The 23,848-nt window shown below is 42.0% G+C and overlaps 1 protein-coding gene across 1 annotated transcript in view; it reads left to right on the forward strand.

Moving 5' to 3' along the window:
* Window positions 1–802: 802 nt before the first annotated feature.
* The window catches only part of CLNK (cytokine dependent hematopoietic cell linker), a 151,261-nt gene continuing 128,215 nt past the window's right edge, over window positions 803–23,848 (forward strand). Inside the window, exons 1-2 of the mRNA XM_041751424.1 lie at window positions 803–924; window positions 13,994–14,046. Coding sequence (XP_041607358.1) covers window positions 14,036–14,046 — 11 coding nt within the window. The 5' untranslated portion in view covers window positions 803–924; window positions 13,994–14,035. The remainder of the gene's footprint in view (window positions 925–13,993; window positions 14,047–23,848) is intronic.

Genomic DNA, 23,848 nt, shown 5'->3' on the forward strand with positions numbered 1-23,848 from the left:
TGCCTGTGTGTGTGTGTGTGTGTGTGTGTGTGTGTGTGTCTCATGAATGAATAAATAAAATCTTTTCTAAAAAGAGAAAGAATTCAATGTCAATTTCTATAAAACCAGAGGGTCAAGTGTCGAGTGCTGGATTACACCAAGCACTTGCAAGATCTTGCTTCCAGCTGAAATGAACCAGAAGGAAGGCAGAGAGAAATTAAATATGCTGAGCACCTAACATGTGCTCCAAACCTTGGTACATGTCTTCATGTACATTATTTTGTTCATTTCTTGGAACAGCTCTAAAATATAAAATTTTATCCCTCAATCATAAACATGGAAGCTAGTTGAGAAATGGCAAATTGTCCAAGATCATAAAACTAACAATTAGTACAACAGGAATAAGAGCCAGGCATTTCTCGTGCTCCCTCTGTTGTACCTGAGGGATGTAGTTCATGTGTCTTGTGGTCTCAGGATGCCACTGGTAACATCAAGTCATAGGATAGATAATTAATTAGTTTCAGTGTACATGTGAAAAAGACTAGCAAAATCCATCTTTTATGCTTGAGTGTTGCTCAGAAATCTGTTTTAGCATATTCTAGTAATTGTGAAGGGCCACTGAGGGACTCCATGTGTCTTTAAGGACACTCTTTTGGGTTGGAAGACCTTAGCCTCCGATGGCTTCACATACTGCACTTCAACTGAAGAGGAAGTCCTACCCACACACAGGTCCTACACCCTAATCTGTGGTCACATTTCACAGGAAACCAAGCCTAAAACAGACCTAGGAGGAGCTTTTTGCTAAAGGACACTGTTTAGCATTGAGAATAATTCACTGTCTTACGGATTACTGGCTCCTGGAGTTCTCTGCAATGCTGCCACGGGGGCTCCTCGCAGAAGACCAACATCTCAGCACGGGACCTTGTGCATGTCCACGCTCTTCAGGTAAACTAAGTAGGCCAGGTCCATCTGGGTGGGCATCTCACTGGCATGAATGATCATTAAGAAAGAGCTAACACCAAGCAAAAAAGGTTTTTATAACATTCAATGCTGGGCCTTCTATAAAGCATTGAACAGCATAAAGAAAGCCAGCTCCCTTAACTCACTTTTTAAAGATCCCTTCATTCTGTTGGAAGAAAGAATCAAGTATCTACCCATTAAAAATTAAAAGACTAGATGTTTTCAATCTTCTCATCCTGGAGCTTGGACCCCCTGACTGTTTGCTACTAAAATCTAAAGGCCAGGCTGGTTGCTGGCTTTCTTGGCTGACCTTCATTAGGACAGCCCCCTAGAAAGGCAGCCTCATTTCAAAATAGGTCATTGAAAGTAGAAGTTAACTCCTGGAGCCCCTGTGGATATATATATATATATTTTTTAATGTTCTAAATTGAAATTGTTTCCTTTCTGGTTTGGGGTGACTTTGGAATCATGCCGACCATCCTCTCACTCACAAGGATGAGGAGCTCAAATGTAAGAGTGAAGGGGGGTACAATGGTTACCCTCCAAGATGCCAGGAGGCATCTCTGCCAGATTTTTCTTGAAGAGAACAAACAAAATCTAAATGAGTGAGACAGAAAGGAGAGTGTAATCAAGGTCTGTCTGCTTTACAAGATATTGACATGGCCATAATTTATCAATACTGACTTTTTTATTGTGTACCAATGTTACTTATCTGATTATCCTCTTTGTCTCTATTGTATTGTAGACCCTCAATCATGTTGCTCCATGCTGTTGATCCCTGAGGCTCCCTCAAACCATAGGGAATGGTTATTTCAAAACTCAGGAAGACAGCAGTAGGTCAGGCCAATTGGAGGTCTGCCAGAGAAATGACACAATTTCAGAAAGCCTCTGAGAAACTTAAGATAAAATATGCCCCAGAGAAGGAGGAAAGGCAACTGGCATTTACAACTCTGTCTCTTGCTGGCCAGTCTGTGTGTAATAACTCACTTGATCCTCACACCCCACCTTGAGAGTTAGGTAATATTCTCCTTGGTTTACAGAAGAACTTGAGTGGTCCGAGTAAATGTTCAAGGTTGTCCAGCCACTACTGTCATAGGAGAATTCAAAAGTACCCTGATTGCTCCTGAGCTGACTGAGAGGAATGGTGTTTTTTGGCAGCTTCCTAGGGTTCTTCTTGAAGCTGTTCCTGGAGTAGTGTTAGAAATATCTAATAGTGATATTTCTCTTTCTTCTCTCCAAGGAGCCTTCTCAGATGACTCCATGAGCAAGACCATTCTAAAACCAAAGATTATACTTTTCTGTACCATCTGGCCAGCGCTGGCCTTAGCATCAAGGGACCCTATTTCTAGCTCACTCTGCCATGAGTCAGGTGCTGTCCTGGAAAGACTGTGGGATTTAACATCTGACAAGTTGGTCAGAATCCAAACTCTGCCATTTGGATCAGACATATTACTTTAGCTCCTCCAATCCTCGATTCCTGCATCTTTAAAATGGACCAAGATCACTTAACACTTGCACGGACAAACTATTTAGCTTCGATAATAAACTATTTGTATTAAATGAAATATGATATATATTTAACACTTAGTAAGCACTCAATAAATGTTGACTCACTCATCATTACTTTCCTCAGCCCAAATCAACACTAACCTTATTCCTAAAACATGCCCATAATCACCATAGAACTTACTAATACAGATAAATATATGAATATTTGATTTTAGTCATCTCATTAGACAAGAGTAATATATCACAGTTGCATAACCTTAAAGTAGCCTTAAATAAGTAGGCAGGATATTAGAAACGACAAATACCCACCATTTGCTTCAACGTGATGGAACTGGAGGGTATTATGCTGAGTGAAATAAGTAGAAGGGGAGGTGGGCGGGGGGTGGCGGTGACTGGGTGACGGGCACTGAGGGGGGCACTTGATGGGATGAGCACTGGGTGTTATTCTATATGTTGGCAAATTGAACACCAATAAAAAATAAATTTATTTAAAAATAAATAAATAAATAAGTAGGCAGGATGACATCGGGTCATTTAAAAGATGTTGCCACTGAAACTCAGAGAAGTTGAAATAGATAGAGAAAGAGCTTTGAGGTCAGTCAAAATTGTATGTGAATGTGACATGTGACATGGACATGTGTGTCTTTGGGTAAGTGGCTTAGCCTCTCTGAGCTTCTGTCAGCTGTTGCTGGTGTGTGTAACTCAAAGCTGGGTAAAATAATATACTTTAGGTGTGAAGATGAGAAGCAAATGTACAGACAGTGTCTGACACAGAAATGACATTCAGGAAATGGACAAATGGCCTCTATGCAGTGTCGCTGCCAAGGTCACACAGCGAGTAGTAGAGCTTGCTCTAGAAGTATCTTTTTATGAACACCACTACATAAAGTCATTATATTCATATGTCAACTATACTTCAATAATAACTTTTAAAAAGTAGTTTTAGGCACCATTGCAGACAACTGCTAAGGTCTACCAAGACCTGAGTTCTGTCTGGACAGTTCCTCCAGGCTATGCCTACCCATTCTAGCGTGAGAAAAATACAGCACTTAGAGGGGTTACATCATTAAACAGAGGTAACTGCTGGAATCTAAATTAGGTTTAAGATTTTTGCAGATTGAAACAAAATGTCCAGTGATGTTGTGAAGTGAATTAACAATAAGTGTGAGAAATGTCTATTTAGATAAGTTCAGTATCAGTAACTTAAGAAAGAAAAATTACCATAAAAAAACAGAATTGTGGGAAAAAAATCTTTGTGGGAATATACTTTGTGGGTTTTGTTTCTTTTGTTACTTTTGTGGATGGAATACTTTAAGAATCATCATGATGGTTTACTCTATTTTTAGTAGATTTATTTATTCTTCCTCTCTACAAGAGAATGCTGAGGTTCAGAGAGATTCCCTACATTGTCCATTTCATATAGTGACTAACAGGGAAAACCAGAAATGGGACCTGGGTCTACCTGAATCCTAAGCTACTACTTCATGTGAGATGCTTCATCCATTCTTCTCCTGAACGTGTTCAGGGTCACGATCATAGCATCACTTTCCTTCAAACTAAACAAAGCATTTTAGGATTCTCAGACCATGAGAAATAGTAAAACTGGTGTTTGATCTTGGTTATTTTATTTCGTTGGCGATACTAATTGAAAGACTATTTCCCAAAGATTTAAGCACGAAAAATAGAAGTCTACTGTGCTGAAATGGCACTGTGTATAGCTACCTGCCATCTAAACCAAGAGGAGTCAAAAGATCTGAACATGACATGGAAATTCAATATCCATGTGTTCGAAGACACAGCCTTCCATTATGGTGGGTTTTCTTTTGAACTTAGTGTGAGATAAATATGAGGGGTGCCTAATGGCCCAGGCCTAACCTCTGAGAGGGTTAAGGCTTTGTGGAATCCTTGTGGACCCATATTTAATCATTGGCTTTGCAGATTTCATCCAAGGCATTCAAAGTTGATGGGATTCAGGGGTGTTATCTCATCCTGGCATTCTGACCCATATATCTATCTTATGTGACTCTGTTCAAGTGTTAAAAGTGTATTCGGATTGTAAGTTCCTTTCCAATGGACCAATCTATACAGGACACCAAATTATTGCTGGAAGGTAGTTTTCTGAAAACAAAGTCAAAGCTATGTCATTACAATCACTCGACTCACTGAGCTATTGATGGTCTGATGTCTTGATAGGCACCCAGGAGCCAGTCTGCCCCATGACTACTTATGATGGCCATAGATCACATCCCCCTTACTCTGGGGCCTGTCCAGGGATCTCCTGATGAGCTTCATCTCTATGGGCATTCCCCGTAAGAACACTTCCCTATCCCAAACTCCGACTTCTGTTCCTAAGCACTTCCTACTTCACGGCTTCACCCACTTTTTGAGAAATAAATAACCTGGGTTTGGATTCAGACTGCTACTTCCTAGTAGAATGATTTCAGGCAAGTTATCTAACCTCTTCAAATCCCAAGTTATCCTTTATAAGTTGGAATTGCAATACCCTTCTGGATGTGTGGGGAGGAATGAGATGTGGTATATAAAAATTACGTATGCACTATAGTGCATGGAAATTATTAAGAGCAAAGTAAAGGATAATGGCTATATTATCATTTTTAGCACCATTATCATGAGTTTAATTGACATTCAGGCAAACTTTCATTAGATTCTTTGGCCTCTTTTCTCTCTTTAAGAATTTTGACCTAAAGAAGTCCTATTTTAAGGTGATATCTCCAGAAAGCCAATCTCATCATTTTCATATTTATTTTAATCATTCATATTTCAAAGATTTGGTAATATCTTACAACTTCTTAAATGTATAGATTCTCTGAAATTATTTATATTTAATTAAAAATCATAGAAATTCCTTTAGAGTAGTTTCCTTGCCAATTTCAAATCCTCACTGTCCTTCACGGTACTGATACATTTAGAAATTGGTCAATACTTACTTGTTGAGCTAGACTGCATAACCGTTTATAGTTGACAAGATACTTTCACTGCCATCAGCCCACTTGGTCTTCAAACCCATCCTATGATCAAAGGAGGGCAAGTGTTTATAACCCCTTTTTTCCAGTTAGAGAAACAGAGTCAAGTTGCACGGTGCTCTATATAGTTCACCATACCTGGGCTTAAAGACTTGCTTCCCATCTTGCCCAGTGAGTGATCCCGAATAAAAGGAGGGGCAAAGAAAGAGTTAATTATATGGAGGAAGCTCAATTCAGGGGTTAAGTTCTAAATGCACTTGAAGTTTCAAAGGAAGCAGTGACCTCATCTGAATCCATACTGTGCATTTGTTCACTAGACAGATTTGGCTCAAGAGGACTCTTGCTGAACAAAATGACAGAATTGTTCGATATTGAAAAATCTGGGTCATTTGGATTGTTGCCGTAGGATGAAATCTAAAGTAAACAGGGTGTCCTACATAGGGTTCTGGCATTCAGCAGACAGTGTTATTATTATTATTGTTGTTGTTGATTACATTCCTCTCATCCCAGTGCCTATTAGATTACCTGGCTTTTCATCCCCCATCTTTGGATTTAAAGATGCTCTCAAATTTCTTTAAGACCCACCTTATTGTGAAACAGATCCTCTGAAAATGACCAGCATTATTAAGCAGGTGGTTAATAAATGACTATTTCAAGAATGACAGTACTTTCACCATCAGCCTTTGGATGTCTGTGGGGGAGGTAGGGTCACTGGACCTGTCTCCAGGGCCAGCCTGTAAGTTATGGCAGATGATGACAGATAGATGATAGATGGATGGATAGATAGACAGACAGATAAGGGCCTGGCAGTACCAGCCCTAATCAGTGTGTTCCTGCCATGATTTATGAGAGCCAAATTCAAATGGGTTGAGGCAAATAAGTACACCTTTAAAAAATAATATGGAAACATCTGATTAGGCTCTCGATAATCTACGTTTTGTTTTTGCTACAGTCTAGTTTTATCTGAGCAATAAAACCACTTCAATGATAAGAGAGCAGGAAGAGGGAAGGACAGGAGAGAAGGAGGTGAAAGAGGAGAAGGAGACAGATGAAGGAAAGGACAGAAGGAAGAGACGGTTGTGAGGAAACAGCATGAGTGAGTGAGAAAAAGGATAAAGCAAGAGGCTATTTACTACAAAACTGGGGGGGGGGGGAGAGAGGAAAGAGAAAATTCCTACCACAGAAGGAGGGAAACCCCTTCTGCAGAAGAGAAAAGGAGATGGCTTTTGAAAATAAAATGCACCAGGAGAGATATGTTCCAAAATCTATAGATTGCATCAGATCATTAAGGGTGTTTTCAAAATCATTTTAAAAAAAAATGGATGCAGGTGCACATCGCCTCGTCTTGAGATACTTAAGGGAAGTAACTTGTTATCAAGACAGTTGCAAAATCTTTAAAAAAAATATTCCTGTACATAATAGCAGAAAAACTAGGAAAGCAGTCTCCCATGTTCCTCGAAAAAAAAATCTATAATAACAATCCATTTGACTCCAAATGCCTCCACTTGTTGGAAATCCAATAAAATTAAATGTTATACTTAATTAAATGTAGCTGATTGCTCTGACCAGGGTACAGAAATAGAAATCCAATCAGCATACAGCTTCCTCTAAGTCTGAGCACCTCTAAGATGTAATTTTCTCATTTTTTGTGTGAAAATAGAAGAAAATCGTATATAATTGTGACCAAATTAATAAACACCTGCATCTGAGAAGTCAGATATTTCAATGTGTTTACTAAAAGCATATGCACGCATGCACACACAGACACCCGTGTGCACTCCCTGGCCCTCTGCCTCAAAATACTCACATGGTACCCCCCTCTTTCCCTGCCTCAACTCAAAGTGACATCCATCATTTGGGATCTGTCAGATGTGACTATGTAGAGAATCAGATGTGTACTGTATGCACTTTACGCTGGGGTCTTTTCCTGTTTTCGTGGTTTAATGAGAAAAAGCATTAAGCACTAATTCGGACCCTCCTCTCCAGCCTTGACCCAGTTTTAGCTGCAGAGCTACATTGCACCTTCTTGACTGTCTCTCCTATTCTCCTCAGCAGGTCATAGTTTGCTTCTTCCATTTCTTGTGTCTGTTCAGGCACACTGTCATTTAACTAGCATGATGTTTCTTAACCTTTGAAATAAAGTGGCTAGCATGTTTATAAGCCTTATCTTCAAGGAATGAGTGAGAAATATTTGAGAGTAAAAAAAAAACTATTCTTCACTGTAAAAGCATTGTTTTTCCTTCATAAAATATTAATTTCAGATCAGGTGAAATGCAGCAGAAATATTTATGATAACATGTCTCTTTGCAAGCTCTGTTTGGTAGCACTGGTGAATTCCCAGTGGAAAACAAGAGTTCTCCAGGATAACAAGGAAATGTGATTTGTTGCTTTACATATTTCCAATTGTTTAAACTGCTTATGGTACCATAAGGGTATTAATTATTTTTGGATTAAGATCCGCACCCAAATCCAATCCATTTATAAAACAAGTCTCTCCTTCCTAACATATTCACTGAGACCCCAGGCGGTTTCAAGCTCAGAAGCAGCCATCCTGGTTTTAAAGCCCAAATCTAATGTGTGTTCTTTGGGAATCCTAAACCAACGCCTATCTATAGGACCTTGCTTTCTTTATTTTAATAGTTTTCTGAAATATTAATGTGCTTTAACCATCAAATCCATTATCTTCTTTAAAAAATGATTTCAGCCCACAAAGTATTTAGTAAGCTAATTGAATATAATAATTGGGACCATCTGATTCTCCAAAATTGTACGGTTGTGTGGCCAAAACGGATGCTTAGGGCAGGGACCCCTAATCTCAGGATCCCAGCCATGCTGTGCACCTCTCTTTGATAGGGTCTTCTTTATGCCTTGAGAGCAGTGGATTGAGTTTTAATGGGAGGCAGCACAGGGTATAGTAGTGTTTCTCAAACTGGGCTTCATTTTGGATCCCAAAGAGCTTCAGAGCCTTAGGTGTCTGTAAATCTCATGAGAACTCTATCAGTGAAATGAAAGCACAGATTTCTAAGTCAAAATTAATTAAAAGTGTATTTTGTTTCTTTTGTCGAGGCTTTGGAACCTGGTACACAGTCAGGCAATTATAGTGCCCATGTTGGTTAGCATTTAGGATTAGATTTGCACTGGCATCTAACGTTTAATACAGTTGACATCTCTCCTTGTTGGGGAAATAAACAGTCATCTTGAAAAGAGGTGGCCTCTCCCTGAGGACTCCCCAGGGCCCCAGGATCTCCCGCCTGGCCCCTCCCTGACTGTGAGCCCCTGCAGGCAGAGTGTAGTCTCTTCTCAAGAACCTCATGTGCTTCTGCCAGCATCCCACCGCAGAGCCAGCCCTGGCCATATTAGTGCCATTTGGACCAAGGACCCTGCTGTGGCTGACAGATGGCACCTGAGGATCACTTCTCTTTGATCACAAAAGCCATGCTTAGGCTTTGTTTCTATGGCTAACTAGGAAGAGAAACTGAAAGAAATGCCCTAATTCCTATAAAAAATAAATGTGCAAACACATGAGATTTTCTCCCTGGCTATACCTTGCAGCCTCTCCTGGTTGCTGAGTAAGGCAAGAAAAGCAAGCATCCAATGATGCTCTTTCATCTTGGACAATCTCTAGTTCCAGAAGTCCCTTGATGGCCTGCGGGGGTCTCCCCCTTACTTCCATTATTATGCCCTAAGTAGGGCTCAGGGTGACTCATAAGGAGCAATAGAGGAACGAGTAAGGAAATCTTCCGCTGACCCTGTAGGAGCTGTCTGGACCCCTCTGGGCATGCTTTCCTCTGCATTCCAATACCACTGTGTGTTCCTCTATTATTTACAGATACATATTTAATTTCACTCTGTACAATCGCTTACAGCACCATGGAGAAAACAAACCAGTGTTATAAGGCAGGGCTTTGCTCTGTGGTCTCTAATTCCTCGTATTTAGATGGATGGTGCCCACCGCATAGTAGAACCTCAATAAACATTCACAGAACACATGAACAAATTCAAGCCCAAAGGACAGATGTGGGAGCCTGAATTTTACTCACTCATTGCCCATAGATAAGACCTGACAGAGGAATTGCTGCTTGGTGAGATTAGAAGCCTTTCCCACTGTTAACTATGGCATCAGTGTTTGGACATGATGGATTTGCTTTACACATCTCACTGAAAATTAACTTAGAAATAACTCTAAGCATGTAGAGGATTCTTTATAAGCACTGATGTGACTGAATTTCCATTTGGGATGAGCCCAGGACAGCAAGGCAGGCAGGTGGAAGTGCGCTCCTGTGACACTTCACTCAGGAATGTGAAAATGCCAGTGAGTGGCACCAGGCAGATAGAGCTCAAAAGGGAAGCTCTCATGTCCACTTCCTCCTGCCACCATTGCCATCAAAATACCTGGGGCATTTTTAAAAATATCAATACCTGAACTACACCCCACAACAACTGGATCAAACTTTCTAGGGCATCAATATTTGTTAAAGCTCCCCAGGTCATTCTGAAGGGCGGACAGATGTGAGAACCCATGTTGGCCCCACCAGTGGTCATGAATGGCAGGGAAGTGCTTCTCATTTCTGAAGACTAAAACCTAAAAATCATGTAGGACATTTAATCTTAAAGTTCAACTTAGCATCAATCACTATTCTTCCATATCTAGATATCCTATGGATATCCTCACAAGAGCCCTACCATAGCTCTTGGGTTACCCCCACCTTATAGATAAGCAACCTGAGGCTGATTGCTGTCCCAACATATAACTAGAAAGCACCAAGGGGAATGGTTTGCAGCACCAGCTTATTGTACATGCAACGTAGGGTGTGTTACTTAACTTCTGTGAATGTCAGTTTAGTTTTGTATAAAACAAGAATGATAATATGGACCATACAGGGTTACCATGGTGGGGCAGGGACACATAACAAATGTTTGGTGTTCATCACATACAGATGCTCATTTTTTATAATATATGAACTTCATGAAGCCTATGGACATGAAATTCTTTCTGTCTGACTCGCCGTATCTCATTCTCATGACATCCTCTATAAAGTGACTGAGATCAGATAGAACTAGAGCATTCTGGGACAGGTCTTAGGCGCTCTGAATAAAGCAAAGAGCTGTTTGCCTCATAAAGTGCCATCCAGGGATCGCTGGGTGGCTCAGCGGTTTAGCGCCACCTTTGGCCCAGGGCGTGATCCTGGAGTCCCAGGATTGAGTTCAATGTCAGGCTTCCTGCATGGAGCCTGCTTCTCCCTCTGCCTGTGTCTGTGTGTGTGTGTGTGTGTGTGTGTGTGTGTGTGTGTGTGTGTCAGGAATAAATAAATAAAATCTTAAAAAAAAAAAAAGAATTTAAAGAAATAAATAAAGTCCCATCCATTACATCATGCCATTACTTGGTTGGCTTGTACTCTGTTGTGGGTCACTAAGACCCCAAATTTTGCTTTTTAAATGCTAGAAAGTTTGGACTCCTTTCATGACATTTTAAAATTCTTTTTATACAGTAGGCTGTTCACATATCTTGAAAGCTGCTAGTAATATCTTTTTTGAACTCTTGTTAAGATTTTACAATACAAGCTGTTACAGATCAAATAATTCACAAAGGTTTAAGGACAAGGCAAAAGTTAAGGGGTTCCTCCCCAGTCCCTACCCTGTCCATTCCTGATGTCCTTCATGTGAGTGCTTTGGCAAAGCCTCTGCAGTGTTGCTCTGGAGGAAGCTTGACTAGAGAAGACAATAAAATGGGAGAAACATAATTACATACATCCAACTTTTTAAAGACTATTTGTGTTACCAAATGTGGAAGAGCTATAGTGTTTTTTGTTTTTTTTTTAGAAAAAAAAAGAACTATTTTACAGAATCTTTGAGCTAGAAAGGAGCTATTTGGCCCAACCTGATCATTTCTCAGGTGAAAAACAGAGGCAGAACATTTCAATGCCTTGCTCAAGACTACACAGTGAGTGCCAAGTGAGGCTGGAAAGCAGTGTCTTCCCTGGCCACCTCCCCAGGCCTCAGATCCAAGGCAGTAAGCCTTGCAGGGGACCATCCTGCACCCTGTGATTCCTTCACTCTGTACCTAAAGCTGGCCAGGAGCCAGGCACAGAATGGACCCTCCATAAAAATTGTCTTCCTTTTTCCATCTCAACACTGCTCTCTGATGCACTCGAAGAAATGAAGTGAGTGTACAAGCAACACATTTAAATGGTGGGTGGCCCTAAAGTGAGGAAGGGGGTGCGAATCTGTCCTGTGTGACCATAATCAAGTAATTTAATTCCTATGAATATTAATATCCAAAAATCAATGTCAACATAACCCTAGATAGCCAAATATAACACGGTGGATGTTAAAGCAACCTACAGGCTTTACTTTGTTATACGACTAATTGCCTAGGCATCCTTCCATAACACCTTATAGTTTGCAAAACATTTTCAGATGCATCAATTGATTTCATACTTAGAACAACACAGTAAAAGAAAGATGTGGGCATTAGCATTTATAAATGAGGAGATGCCACCTATTCCTACAAGGTCACACAGCCAGTTAATGACAGCATGGGGACTGAGGAGCATTCTTCAACGTCCAGTATGGGACTGTGTTCTATGGATAAAGGTTCAAGCCCTTTTCCCCACCTCTATGAGGAGACAATGTTCAAAGAGGCCAAGCACTAGATAGTCTACACCACATCCAGAGAGGATTGTCAGCGGATGAGAGCCCAGCAGCTCCCTCCCCTTTCCCTGTTACCACTCACTAGAAGCAGAAGGTGAGGCAAGCGGCTGTGAAGTCACACACAGGACGTCTGAGCACCTGGAGCTTAGTCTGGCTTTTACCAACTTCCATGCCCTTCCTGGTCCAGGATCACATAGCTGAAGCCGAAAGCCCATCCTTTGTCATGCATGGTCCCTAACAATCAAAACCCAGTGGATCTTCCCAAGTTCCTTTCCATATACTATCAACATCCAAGCTGCTGACCCTTGTGGTCCCACCGATCTGGACAAAGCCTCTCGGGAACACTACCTATTTCTGACATCTTCATTTCTCTGCAGATGGCACTGCATTTGCCCGGCGCACCTTCTCTAATTCTGAACCAAGAAGATGAGGAATTAGTCTAGAAGACTCAGTTCAAGTCTTTGTGTACCTCCTTTGTGATGACTCCCCTGTCCTCCAAGACATAGAGGATTTGTTTAGTTCTATACGCTTCTGTTTTTACAAAGCACGTTGATAACAGCCATCACAGAGAGAGGCAGCATCTATATTGTACTGAGTTTTAGGAATGCCTTGAGGACAGAGGCTGTATCTTATTGGGCACAATATTTGCACAAAGTCAGCTTTCAGTAAATGGCAGTCAGATAGATGGATGGATAAATGCCAACAGATGAGTGGCAGAATGATCTAGAAGTGCCTAGAGCTCAGTGGGGGTGTAATATGGTGGCTGGCCAGGAAATGGCATCTTTGAGTTCTGTGCATTTGGGCTTTTCTTGCACATGAGCGATCTTGGGCACATAAGTGAACTACCCTGAACCTCAATCTTCTTAACACTGAAGTGCATTCCCTACTCTGCTACGGTCAGCTGGGAGTCCCAGGAGGCTGACGGAGAGAAACTCACCCTTGGCTTCCTGTTGAGTTTGGCCAGTGGGAGACAGCAGCAGATTCGGGCCAGGAGAAGCATGAGACGGGGTTTTCTGCACATCCACCACAGGGAACTGTGTGTTCCCTCCCTGTGCGTCTCTTATACTGTGGAAGCCACAGTTCCCTTCTCACCAGCCCCGTGTCTGGGTCCCAGTGACCCCTGGATTCCCTGGCCCCCCCAGGACCAAGCATGGTAAAAGCACCCCCAGGTCCTCCACTTTCCTTTGTGGATTCCCTATATCCTGTTCATACCTTTTAAACCATCTCTTTATTAAACTTCTCAAATTACTAATTTGAGCAGGCTGTTTCTTGCTGGAACCCCAACTGATACCGGCAGCAACATCTTCCATACCCCTCCCCCCCAGGGCCTTTGTGTAAGATTAAATGTAATCATTGGTGTAAGGCTCCTACTGAATACTCCCAGGGTCTCTGTGGCTAATTTATATGGTAAACAGAGTTAATAATCTCTCCTATGTGGGTGAACATCAGCCGCAAATAAAATATTGGTCCTATGCGAAGCGCTATAGAAATGTAGCTTCCAATAAATATTTCAAGGGAGAATCACGCTTGGAAAGGAGAGGCATCCGTTCTTGCACGTGTATGGGTGCCCTGAGCAGAGCCCGCTGAGCAGGGGCTAACGCGTCCTGGGTGCCCAAGGGAAGCACACAATTGCACACTAGGGAAAACCAGGCTCAGGATGTGTGTGCTCAGCTCCCCGGGGCAGACAGGATGGATCCTGACAGAAAGAGGACAGCATGTCAGGGGAAAGTACCCCCCCACACCCCACTCCAGAAATAAACCAATTATCTACCTGGATTGATTCTCTTCCCGTCACTTCCCCTAAGCTGGCACCTATATCCCGTTTTAACAAGAAACGACAGTAGCGTGTTCACCAGAATTAAAACATGATGTGTCTGGCTCAGTAACGAGTTTACTTTTCGTTTCCACAGGCTGAATTGAAGATCCCTCTTATTTGCGGGGCGCCTAGAACTATGAGCAGACAGTAAGTACTGTGATGTCACTGTGGGTCCCAATCTCCCCTCTCCTGGTGGAGGAAGGAAGGGTGTTAACATGCCTCCGTGGGAAGGGTATTTCCAGTTTCAGGGCCCAGCTGGAGAGGATGTGTGTGTTAGGGTTCACTGAGCGTGTTTCCCATAGCACCAACGTTTTTTGTGGGCAGGCCACTCCTTGTCGTGCAGCATGGGGTTGTGGCCTGGACAGTGACGAGATACCAGAGAATGCCAGAAGGGCACCCCAAAATACCACCTATCGCTTCATACCCCGGTGCAGGAAGGTAGAAGATATCTCTTTGTGGAGCACCAAGGGGGGTGATGTGGTCAGTTTAGGATATTCTAATGTGAATCTGATTCAGCAAAAAAATCCATCCTGGTCCTGATGTCTATAACAATTTAAAAAAAGAAAAAAAAAGTCTATGCTATTTTTTTTATTTTCTGCTATTTTTTTCTTACAACCTCCAAGTTGTAAGAAATATTTATCATGAAAAACACACCCACAAAAAAAACTTTTATATTGAGAAAATTTGGTGTATTAATTTTAAAATCAATTTTACGTATCTATTTATTGGCTACATTCTGCCAGTTGGAAAGGTAGCACTGTTGTTTCTAATGTCATTGTGTGAGACAAGGCATGAGTTTCCCAGTCAGGCAGACCTAGTGTAAAGCCCTTGTCCTGCCCCATCATTTTATAGGTCTGTGATATTTGGGGAGTTACCTAACCTCCTCTCCAGGAAGCGGGATGTGGCCTGGAGAAGGAGGACTGACTGGTTTCTGGGTGGATTTCCGGTCCTGGGGGGAGCCCAAGGAACAACAGCCCAGGGTAACCAGGTGATGCCTGGGTCTCCCAGGTGGGTGCTGGAGGCAGGGGAGGTGTCCAGAGTGACATAAAGGCAGCAGCTCTAGCACCGCAGATGCCCACAGGTGGCGGGGGGGTGGTACCTGACACACAGCCAGGCTCAGGCCTGCTGCTTTTCTTCTTGCCACAGAAGTGCAGTGGGAGCTTCCTGGCACACAATTCACAGGTGGGCTCCACGTCTGGCTCAGAGTCTAGCTTATGGAGCATCTCTTCTGCGCCAGGTGCCAGGACTCCCTTCCTTTCTTTGATCCTACAGCAGCGAGTGGAGCCAGAGGGCAGGCACCGCTAACTTCTCTAAGCATCAGCTTCCTGGTCCAAGTGACTCCTTTGAAGCAGCACAGAAAGTGGGAAAGGAGTCAGGGCTGGAATTTGAGTCTGACTCCCAATCCAATGCTCCTTCTGTTGATCCCAGCTCTGCAGGAAACTGAGAGAGACAGGAGGCTGGGCAGGCAGGGCAAGGGTAGGTCCGAGAGCTGGCTGATCCAGGGTAGCCTGATGAAGAGGATGAATTATAATCAGTGGCGAAGGTGGCCGAGAGCAGCTTTATTGTAAGATAAACAAATAAATGGTCTGTGGCATGGAATGAACATTAAGGCAGATGCATCCGCTTCCCACCCAACTGGGTGGCTTAGAACAACGAAAAATATATTCTTTCACAGCTCATGGGGCTAGAAAGTCCGAAATCAAGGTGTTGGCTCACTTTGAGGCCTCAAGGGAAGATCCCTTCTGACCACCACTACCACTATCACCACCGCCCTGCCCCCGGCTTCTGGTGGCCCCAGGTCGGCTTGTGCCCGCATCACTCTACTGTCTCTACCCTCACTGGTTGTTTCCTCTGTGTCTGTACCTTCTCTTCCTCTGCCTGCCTCGGATCTCCCTCCTTTTCCTCTTATAAGGACTTTTGTCATTGGGTTCAGGGCCCCCCTGGCTAATCCAGGATGATTTCATCTCAAGCTCCTTAATTTAATGACATCTGCAAAGACCCTTCTTCCTCATAAAGTCACAATCACAAGTGCCCAGGAATGGGGCATGGAAATATTTTAGGGCTGCCATTCAACCCACTATAGAAAGCTTCAATTTCAGACCTACCTCCTTCTCTGAGGGCACTGTGGGATTACTTTGACAATCTCAGCAGTATCTGCTATGAATTTCCAACTGGTTCTGGGGTTGAGAGTCCCTCTCCCACATCCCTGCTTCTGTTTCCTCCTGTGATTCCACTTTATGCCATCAGTCTCCTCCATAAAGAAAAGAGATGTCTCCACTTCATGAGGACTTTAGGTAGCCTTGGTTTTTAGTCAGACAGTTGATCTCTTGGCAATTGCATCTCATCAAACTTCCAAAAGGTAGCTTTAAGAGTTTGGTGTTAAAGTTGTGTGGGTTATGAAGCTCACAGAGGACAGACCGAATCTTCATAATTTCAAAAATACTCCCTTTCTCCTCTTAGGATGCTGAATCGGCATCTGTATTTTCACAAGCTCCCCAGTTGATTTCTAGCTACATTAATGTTTGAGATGCACCTGACTATAACAGTGGCCCCCGGAACTGTCTCCCCGCAGGCATTCTCAAGAAGCAGCTACAGCATTCACCAAGATAGGACTCAGAGAAGGGAGTCAGAGATAGGATGTTGCGTGAGGATAGTTTGGAAATTTATGACTCTACACACACACACACAGAGAGAGAGAGAGAGAGAGAGAGAGAGAGAGAGAGAGAGAGATTTTGTCCTGCTATGACTTGGGGGAGCACTCCTTCCTCTGTGAAAATCATTAACTCAGTTAACTCAGGGCAGTAGATTTTAAACCTGACTGAACAATAGGATTATCAAGGAGGCTCAAAAGGAAAACAATTTCAGTGTCCTTCCCCAGACCAAAGGAATCAGAATGCCTGGACAATGACTTTATTTATAACCCTTTAACTCAGTCTAACCTGGAGCTAGGGTTGCAGAATGCTGCTCTGAGAGGTTGTACAACTCTGTAACCTGGAATTTCTTGTCATTTTATAACTTAGAATCCTAAATGGTCTTTGTAGCTATAGCTAATTCCTTACTATCTCTCATTGGGCACTTTTATAATGAATGAATGAATGAATGAGTGAACACAAATGAAAGGATGATATAGAGATAAATTACACATTTACTCACACATGTATATATACATATATATCCACATATGTGTGTATATATACACAAGTATGTGCATATGTATTTCCCTATAAATATGTTAGTTCAGTAAAAAATATTTACTGTGTATACACGGTGCTGGGCTTCAACCTATAAAGATGGGCTTCATCCCTTATAAAGATGAGGAAGATGTAGTCCCTGCCCTCCAACTGTATAAGCTGTATGTTGGGCAGACCACTTTAGTCTCATGTAGCAAGTGATGAGAAAGCACCACCAATGCTAAGGAGTCTGGATGTCATGGTTCTAAATTACTTCTGAAATTAGCAGGCTATTTCATATTTAGTCTCCCTGCAACAAAGCTTTCAGCTTCTCTAACAATCGATCGAAGTATGTAAAGCCCACTCCATGGGGCTGTTAGGGTAGACAGACCTGATTACTCCATTGGGGCTGATTAAAGGGGTCTTGGGGTTTGGTTCCAGGATCTCTTCATCATTCTGGACAGAACTGATAAGAACCCTGGTGCTACAATTCTAAGTGTTTTGAAAGAGTTGGAGGTCACTAGAGTGATTGCTTCTGGGCCCTTCCAGTAAGCAAACGCCCTGCCCTGGCCAGGCTGCTTCCGGCACTCAAGAGGGAGATGCGCTCAGAGATCCCAGACTGGAGACTGGTGGAGGGCGAGCACCCCTGCAGCATCCACTTTGAAATGAGCTGAAAAGGTGTGACAGCAAAACTAGCTTTGTTCCTTGTTAAAATTATTCATAGTCCTCATGGAAATTTTAGAATATATGTGGAAGTACAAAAAGAAAACAAAAGTCACCATTTATCCTAGCATACAAAAATAACCATGATTTTTTTGCTGGAGGCTTCTGAAGTCATTTTTCTGTATCTTTGTGTAATATTTTCAAATTTCAGCAAATCTATGTTTAAAACTTCTACTATTTTCCTTCATTCAGTAAAACTGTTTTGTGTTATGAGCATGGTCCCATATTATTGTCTTCTTCAAAACTGCAATGTTTTAAGGCTAGTGCTTAAATAAGCTTCACAATCCTTTATCCATAATTCCAAAGTCAAAGCCTTCAAAATACTGAAAACTATTTGTAACTAATTTGGCAGCAAAACTTGAGCTGCAATAAAATGAAGTTACGCATGTTCCTTCTTTTATCCCACTTACTGTGAATATATCTACATATTTCACAGCAGAAATATTAGTGTGTTTAATGACAACGCATTGCTTCAAAATTTACGGGGAAATTACTAGTATCAGTACACGCACAATATTACTTTCCTAAAATCCAAAATATTCTGAGTCCGTAGCCCTAAGACATTTGGATAAGGCATGGTGAACGTGTATTTTATCCAGTGGTTTATTTTATCTTGACCTTGGTGTTGGACATTTCAGTTGTTACCCATAAAGTTTTATGAGGCAGTTTTATTGCCAAGATTAAACTTTATACTCTGGGAGTATTAGAGAAGGCTGTGTCACTACGGTCCCTAACATGCAATGCTGTGTGTCCTGTCACATGTAAAACGAACTGTAACAAGTCTATGATTACACAGAGACACAGGTTCAATCAAATTATCGGACAATAACCTATTTCTTCTCTTGCTTCAGAAAAATTGTCTTTCATATTCATTTACTTGAGCGAGAGGGTTTTTTTAAGATTTTATTTATTTATTTGAGAGAGAGCAGAACAAGACAGACAGAGAGAGAACATGAGCTTGGGGGAGGAGCAGAGGCAAAGGGAGAAGGAGGCACCCCGCTGAGCAGGGAGTGAGATTTGGAGCTCAATCCCAGGACCCTGGGGATCATGACCCGAGCTGAAGGCAGATGCTTAACTCACTGAGCCCCCCAGGTGCCCTTGCACAAGAGTTGTTTTGTTGTTGTTGTTGTTGTTGCTGTTTTTAAAGATTTTATTTATTTATTTATTTATTTATTTATTTATTTATTTATGAGAGACACAGAAAGGGGGGGGCGGCAGAGACACAGGCAGAAGGAGAAGCAGGTTCCATGAAGGGATCCTGACTTGGGACCCCATCCTGGGTCTCCAGGGTCATGCCCTGGGCTGAAGAAGGTACTAAACCGCTGAGCCACCTGGGCTGCCCCTGGGCAAGAGTTTTGATGGTAAACAAGGCAAACCAATAAAACAGATTGAAAGCTAGAGAGAGTCTTAGAGATATGGAATTCAAGCTCCCACCTGTCGCTGTAACCCCAGACTTGAGAGTCTTCATGAATACTCTTAGGATAAGGACTCACTACCTTCTGAGGCAGGGAGCTTAAAAAGTGGAAGAAAGCTCCTGTTTGTATTGACACCAACAAAGCTAACTTCAAGGCAGTGTTATTCATGGACCCTGTAATTTTACTAACCATTTTACTAACCAGTGCCCCTCTGCAATACTTTTCCCACCTAAGTGGACAGTCTGATTGTGCGAAAAGAAGGGTAAAGAGAATAAACAGTACTATAAACCAGGAGTGGCTACAGGCTGGCACACCACTAGCCATTTGCACAAGGATCTGTGCAGCCACTCATCACAAAACCCCACTCTCATGTCGCCACATAAGAACGCCACCCAGGGTAAGAGGTTTCCCAATTCAGAGTCAGCTAAAGCCACATGTCTTGGATTCCAAAATCTATCATCGTCGTGCTATATTGAACTGCTTCACGATGATTAAGAATATCATCTTTACGTATTCCTCATCAGGGACACATTCCCAAACTGAACGATTGTTTTGCTTATGAGAGGCATATTTTCTCTTTGAAACCGTGTGTGATAAAAGCCACTCAATCGCCGGGTAGGGATGGATATCAGCTCCTCTCGAAAGAGCCCAGCTCAGTGTCTGGTACACAGGAGATGTCCAATAAATGATATTTCCCTCCATATGCATGCATGATAAAACTCCCTGTAAACTCTAGGTCATTATTTCCCTCCATGATCTATATGTACAACCCCTGCCTTCGACCTCAGGGAACAACTTTGTTTTGATTTGCAGGAATTCATAAGTGTAAATCCCACTGAATCTTGGGGAAAGGAGAAGCAGGAATTTTGGCATCCTGAGATCAGAGTCGTGCACCCAGCAGAGTGTGGCTGCCTTCCTAGTTACCCAGAAGTAATTATGAACCAGCTTTCGGGCCAGCCAGGCCTATCCACTGGTGCTATCAGAGTCGCATAGCTAGCATTCAGCTTCGTGGTTGGCTGGTAATTAAAAAGCTGCAAGCTGTGAGAAACACAGCTGAGATACAGGGCCAGCGTTTGCCAGAGGTTGCACACACGGCCAGTGATTCCTGTGAGGGGTGGCAGGTGCCGCTGGTCCTGAGACTCATGGAGATGGGTGGGGGTGGGGCAATCGAGGACTTAAAGGTAGCCTCCTTTCCCTCTTAGTGGCAAAACTGCCAGCTGGTGAAGGAACTACCTGACTTAACTCATCTGCCACCACTCGGGAAACTTCCAGCTGAACAAACTTAGTCTCCTGCTGACTAGCCACAAGATTGGACATTTCATGCTTATGCCCTTTAAAAACATCACAAAGAAAAAATAATAATAAATAAAAATTAAAAATAAATAAAATAAAAACATCACAAAGAATAGAGAAGGCTGTGACTTATTCTAATATTGAGTTTACTGCTATCATACAAGGAACATATATTCATTGGAGAAAATTTAAAAATATGAAGACAAGCATACAAAGGAAAATTACCATAACAGAACTACTGAAGAGTGGTTTACATTACTAGATATCTTTTAAGGGTCTCTTCTAAAACCATGCATCCTATTTTGTTTCTTAATATTAACATAACATTTTTCCAATGTTAATAAACTCATTTCCATAGCTATACAATCTCCCATCATTTAGACATGCCATATTTTATATTTTCTCACTACTAGAAAACAACACATCTCATGAACCAATTTGACAAGCTCTATTAATACCACCATGTCTTAAGATACTGTGTTTTATTACATGGCAATTAGCAAAACCAACCACTGTGGGGAATCTCATAAGCCTCTGCTCCACAAGTGGTTTGGAGAACCTGACCCACGATGACAGTTTGTAATGATCACATAGTATTTGATTATGTAAATGTGCAGGGAAATTGAAAGTAAGGTCCAGCATTTCTGGTTGAGACCTCCATGAAGTCCAAACCACTAGTCACCCACCTATTCTAGTTTCCATATATCCAACACCCCCTACCAATAAATACGGAGAGGAAAGTTGACTTCATGAAAACCTTTGGTCATGTCCAAATACATCTGATACCAAAAAGCTGAAAAGCTTTTCGAAAGCTGTGGATGGACATGATTTGGGACCAAAATCAGGAAGTCCTAGAAAAAGCTACTCATTAGAAAGAGCAAAAGGAAATTTTCCAAAGGTCTGGCTGCCTGGAATCTCACAATTCCTGGTGAAGAGAGATCAGATCACGCACAAGAGCACAAAACAAATATCAAGTTGAAATTAGAAGGCCCTCCTGCATGGTTTCTTGCTTTCCATTCTTCCCCCATTACTTTTTTCAGAGGGAGGGGGGATATTTTTTAAGATACGTATTTTAACAGCTTAAAATCATTCTGCTGAACTAGTCAAAGAAGGGAAGTATTAAAGTCAAACATTTATTTAGCTCTCACAATGAGGAGGCCAAATACTTCCGTAATTAAGAGAGTGGGCTCTGGAGTGATCCTACTGGGATTATCAGCTCTGCCACTTACTGGCTGTGACATTTAAGGCAATTAATTAGCCTCTCTGAGCCTCGTTTTCTTTGTCTATTAAACGGAAGTAGTCGCTATCTCAAAGTGTTGTTGAGGAGGATAGTGACTTAATATAGGAGTATGTTTAGCACTATGTCTGGCATAGAGGGTGCACTCCATAGATGTCCACAGACGTGGTAAATTGTACTGTCTGAACGTGGCCACATGCTCTAGTGCAATGTGACCTGGATGCTTCCCATCAGAAGTGAATCTTTTTCTCCACCTTCTTTAACTTGTGTGGGCCTGTGACAGCACGGGCCAATGGAAGATGACAGAGGGGACCCTGTGCCAAGTCTGGAAAGAGGCTTTAACAGGCAGCTCTGCCTCCTGCCTTTGGAAGCTGGCTTCCACCAGTCATATGCTATGATCACCATGCTGGGACAAGTATAAGCCATGTGTGAGAAGCCCCCATGGAGAGACTGGGAGGCTAAAGGGCACTAGGCAACAGACATGAGCATCAGAAGGCCACCTTGGGTGTTCAGCCTGGCCCAACTTTGAGGTAACCACCTAAATGCAACAGCGTGACCGAGCCGCAGAGGAACCCTCCCAGCTGAGAACCAGGGGAGATAAAAATAAATCCTCGTTTCTAAGCCACTGCTTTGGAGTGATGAGTTATGCAACAATAGATGACTAGAATAGATATTGTCTACTATTTTTACGACCACAATTATTACTTCATGCAAGACCCTTTCCTATTGAATATTCAGGATATAATTTAGAGATTCTTACGGCTTGATATCCCACCTGAAAGAACATCCATTCTAGATGAGAATGGCAATAAATAACTAATAGTGGCTGAGCAGAATGCTAATAAAGGGTTCTTTGCTCCAAGTGTGTGCAAAGTGCTAAGGGGACACCAGAGTTATTCTGTCTAGAAACAAATCTTGGGAAAAGGGTGCAGTGGTTGGTAGAAGACACATCCTCACGGAGGGGGTGACAGTCGAGCTGAGCTTGAAAGCTGATGGGATGTCACTGAGCGGCTAACGGAAGAGGGAGCAGGGACAGACTAACTACCATAGCTGGAAAAACTCTATAAGGATTTAACGTGAGGGGGTAACATTTAATTGACTGATGATTTGAATTTTATTCCTTAAAAACTGATTCTAAGTAATTGGAGAGAGAATTTCTTGGCGGTTTATGATGGATGGTAGACTTCCTACATCTCTGGATTGGTGAGGAAAAGGAGGTGCCACAATCTATAATCAGAAAGGTATAAGGGCCTGGGTTTGAGCTGCAACATTTAAAAACTCCACATTGATGGGATGGATCCTGCTGCCCCTTGATGTTGCCTTTCAGACAGGATGCAATTAAAGGCATTTGTGCTATTTGTGGACATTACTGGTTGTTTGAACAAAAATTCTTTGAATAATAAAATTCTACATCCAGATCCCCATCTGTGGACTTTTCTATAGATTCCATCAAAGATGCAAGAGATGTTTTGAGGAAGAAACATGAGAATTTCCTCTGCCATCATTATTTTCTTCCTTTGGTTTCTTCAATTGCTTTAAATACTGATTAGAAACAAAACAATAGTCATAAAATATGCATAAGGTATAAAGAACAATAAAACAATTCAGATATGGGTGCTCATTCTGTTTTTAAAAATTATCGCTGCTTTTGAAGTTTCACCCACTTTACTGTGATCACAAATCCCCACCCCCCACAAGGAAAAACTGTCCTGAATTCTGCATAGATCCTTCACTTGCTTTTATTTTTCATTTACCACCTGTATTTGTAATTATTTTATTAAAAATAATTTGTTTGGTTTTGCTTGGTTTTGAATCTTAGCCCCCCCCCAAAAAAAAAATCATACCACAGGCTATATTTTGCACCCGGACTACCTGCTTTTGGCAGCTAATTCCATCACTTATCAGCTATGAGATCTCGAGCAAGTTAGTAAATATCACTGTGGCTGTTTTCTCAACTGCAAAAATAAAATAATAATACTACCCAATTCTCATGAAGAAGCACTCATTTGTGTAAGACATTGAAAATAGTGCTTGGAACATATAGTGTGGGCTCCATAAGTACTAGCTAGCTATTATTCCACAATCTGTTTTATGACTGTCCCAATTTATAT

This window comes from Vulpes lagopus, chromosome 4, assembly GCF_018345385.1.
Source record: "Vulpes lagopus strain Blue_001 chromosome 4, ASM1834538v1, whole genome shotgun sequence".
Lineage (NCBI taxonomy): Eukaryota > Metazoa > Chordata > Mammalia > Carnivora > Canidae > Vulpes > Vulpes lagopus.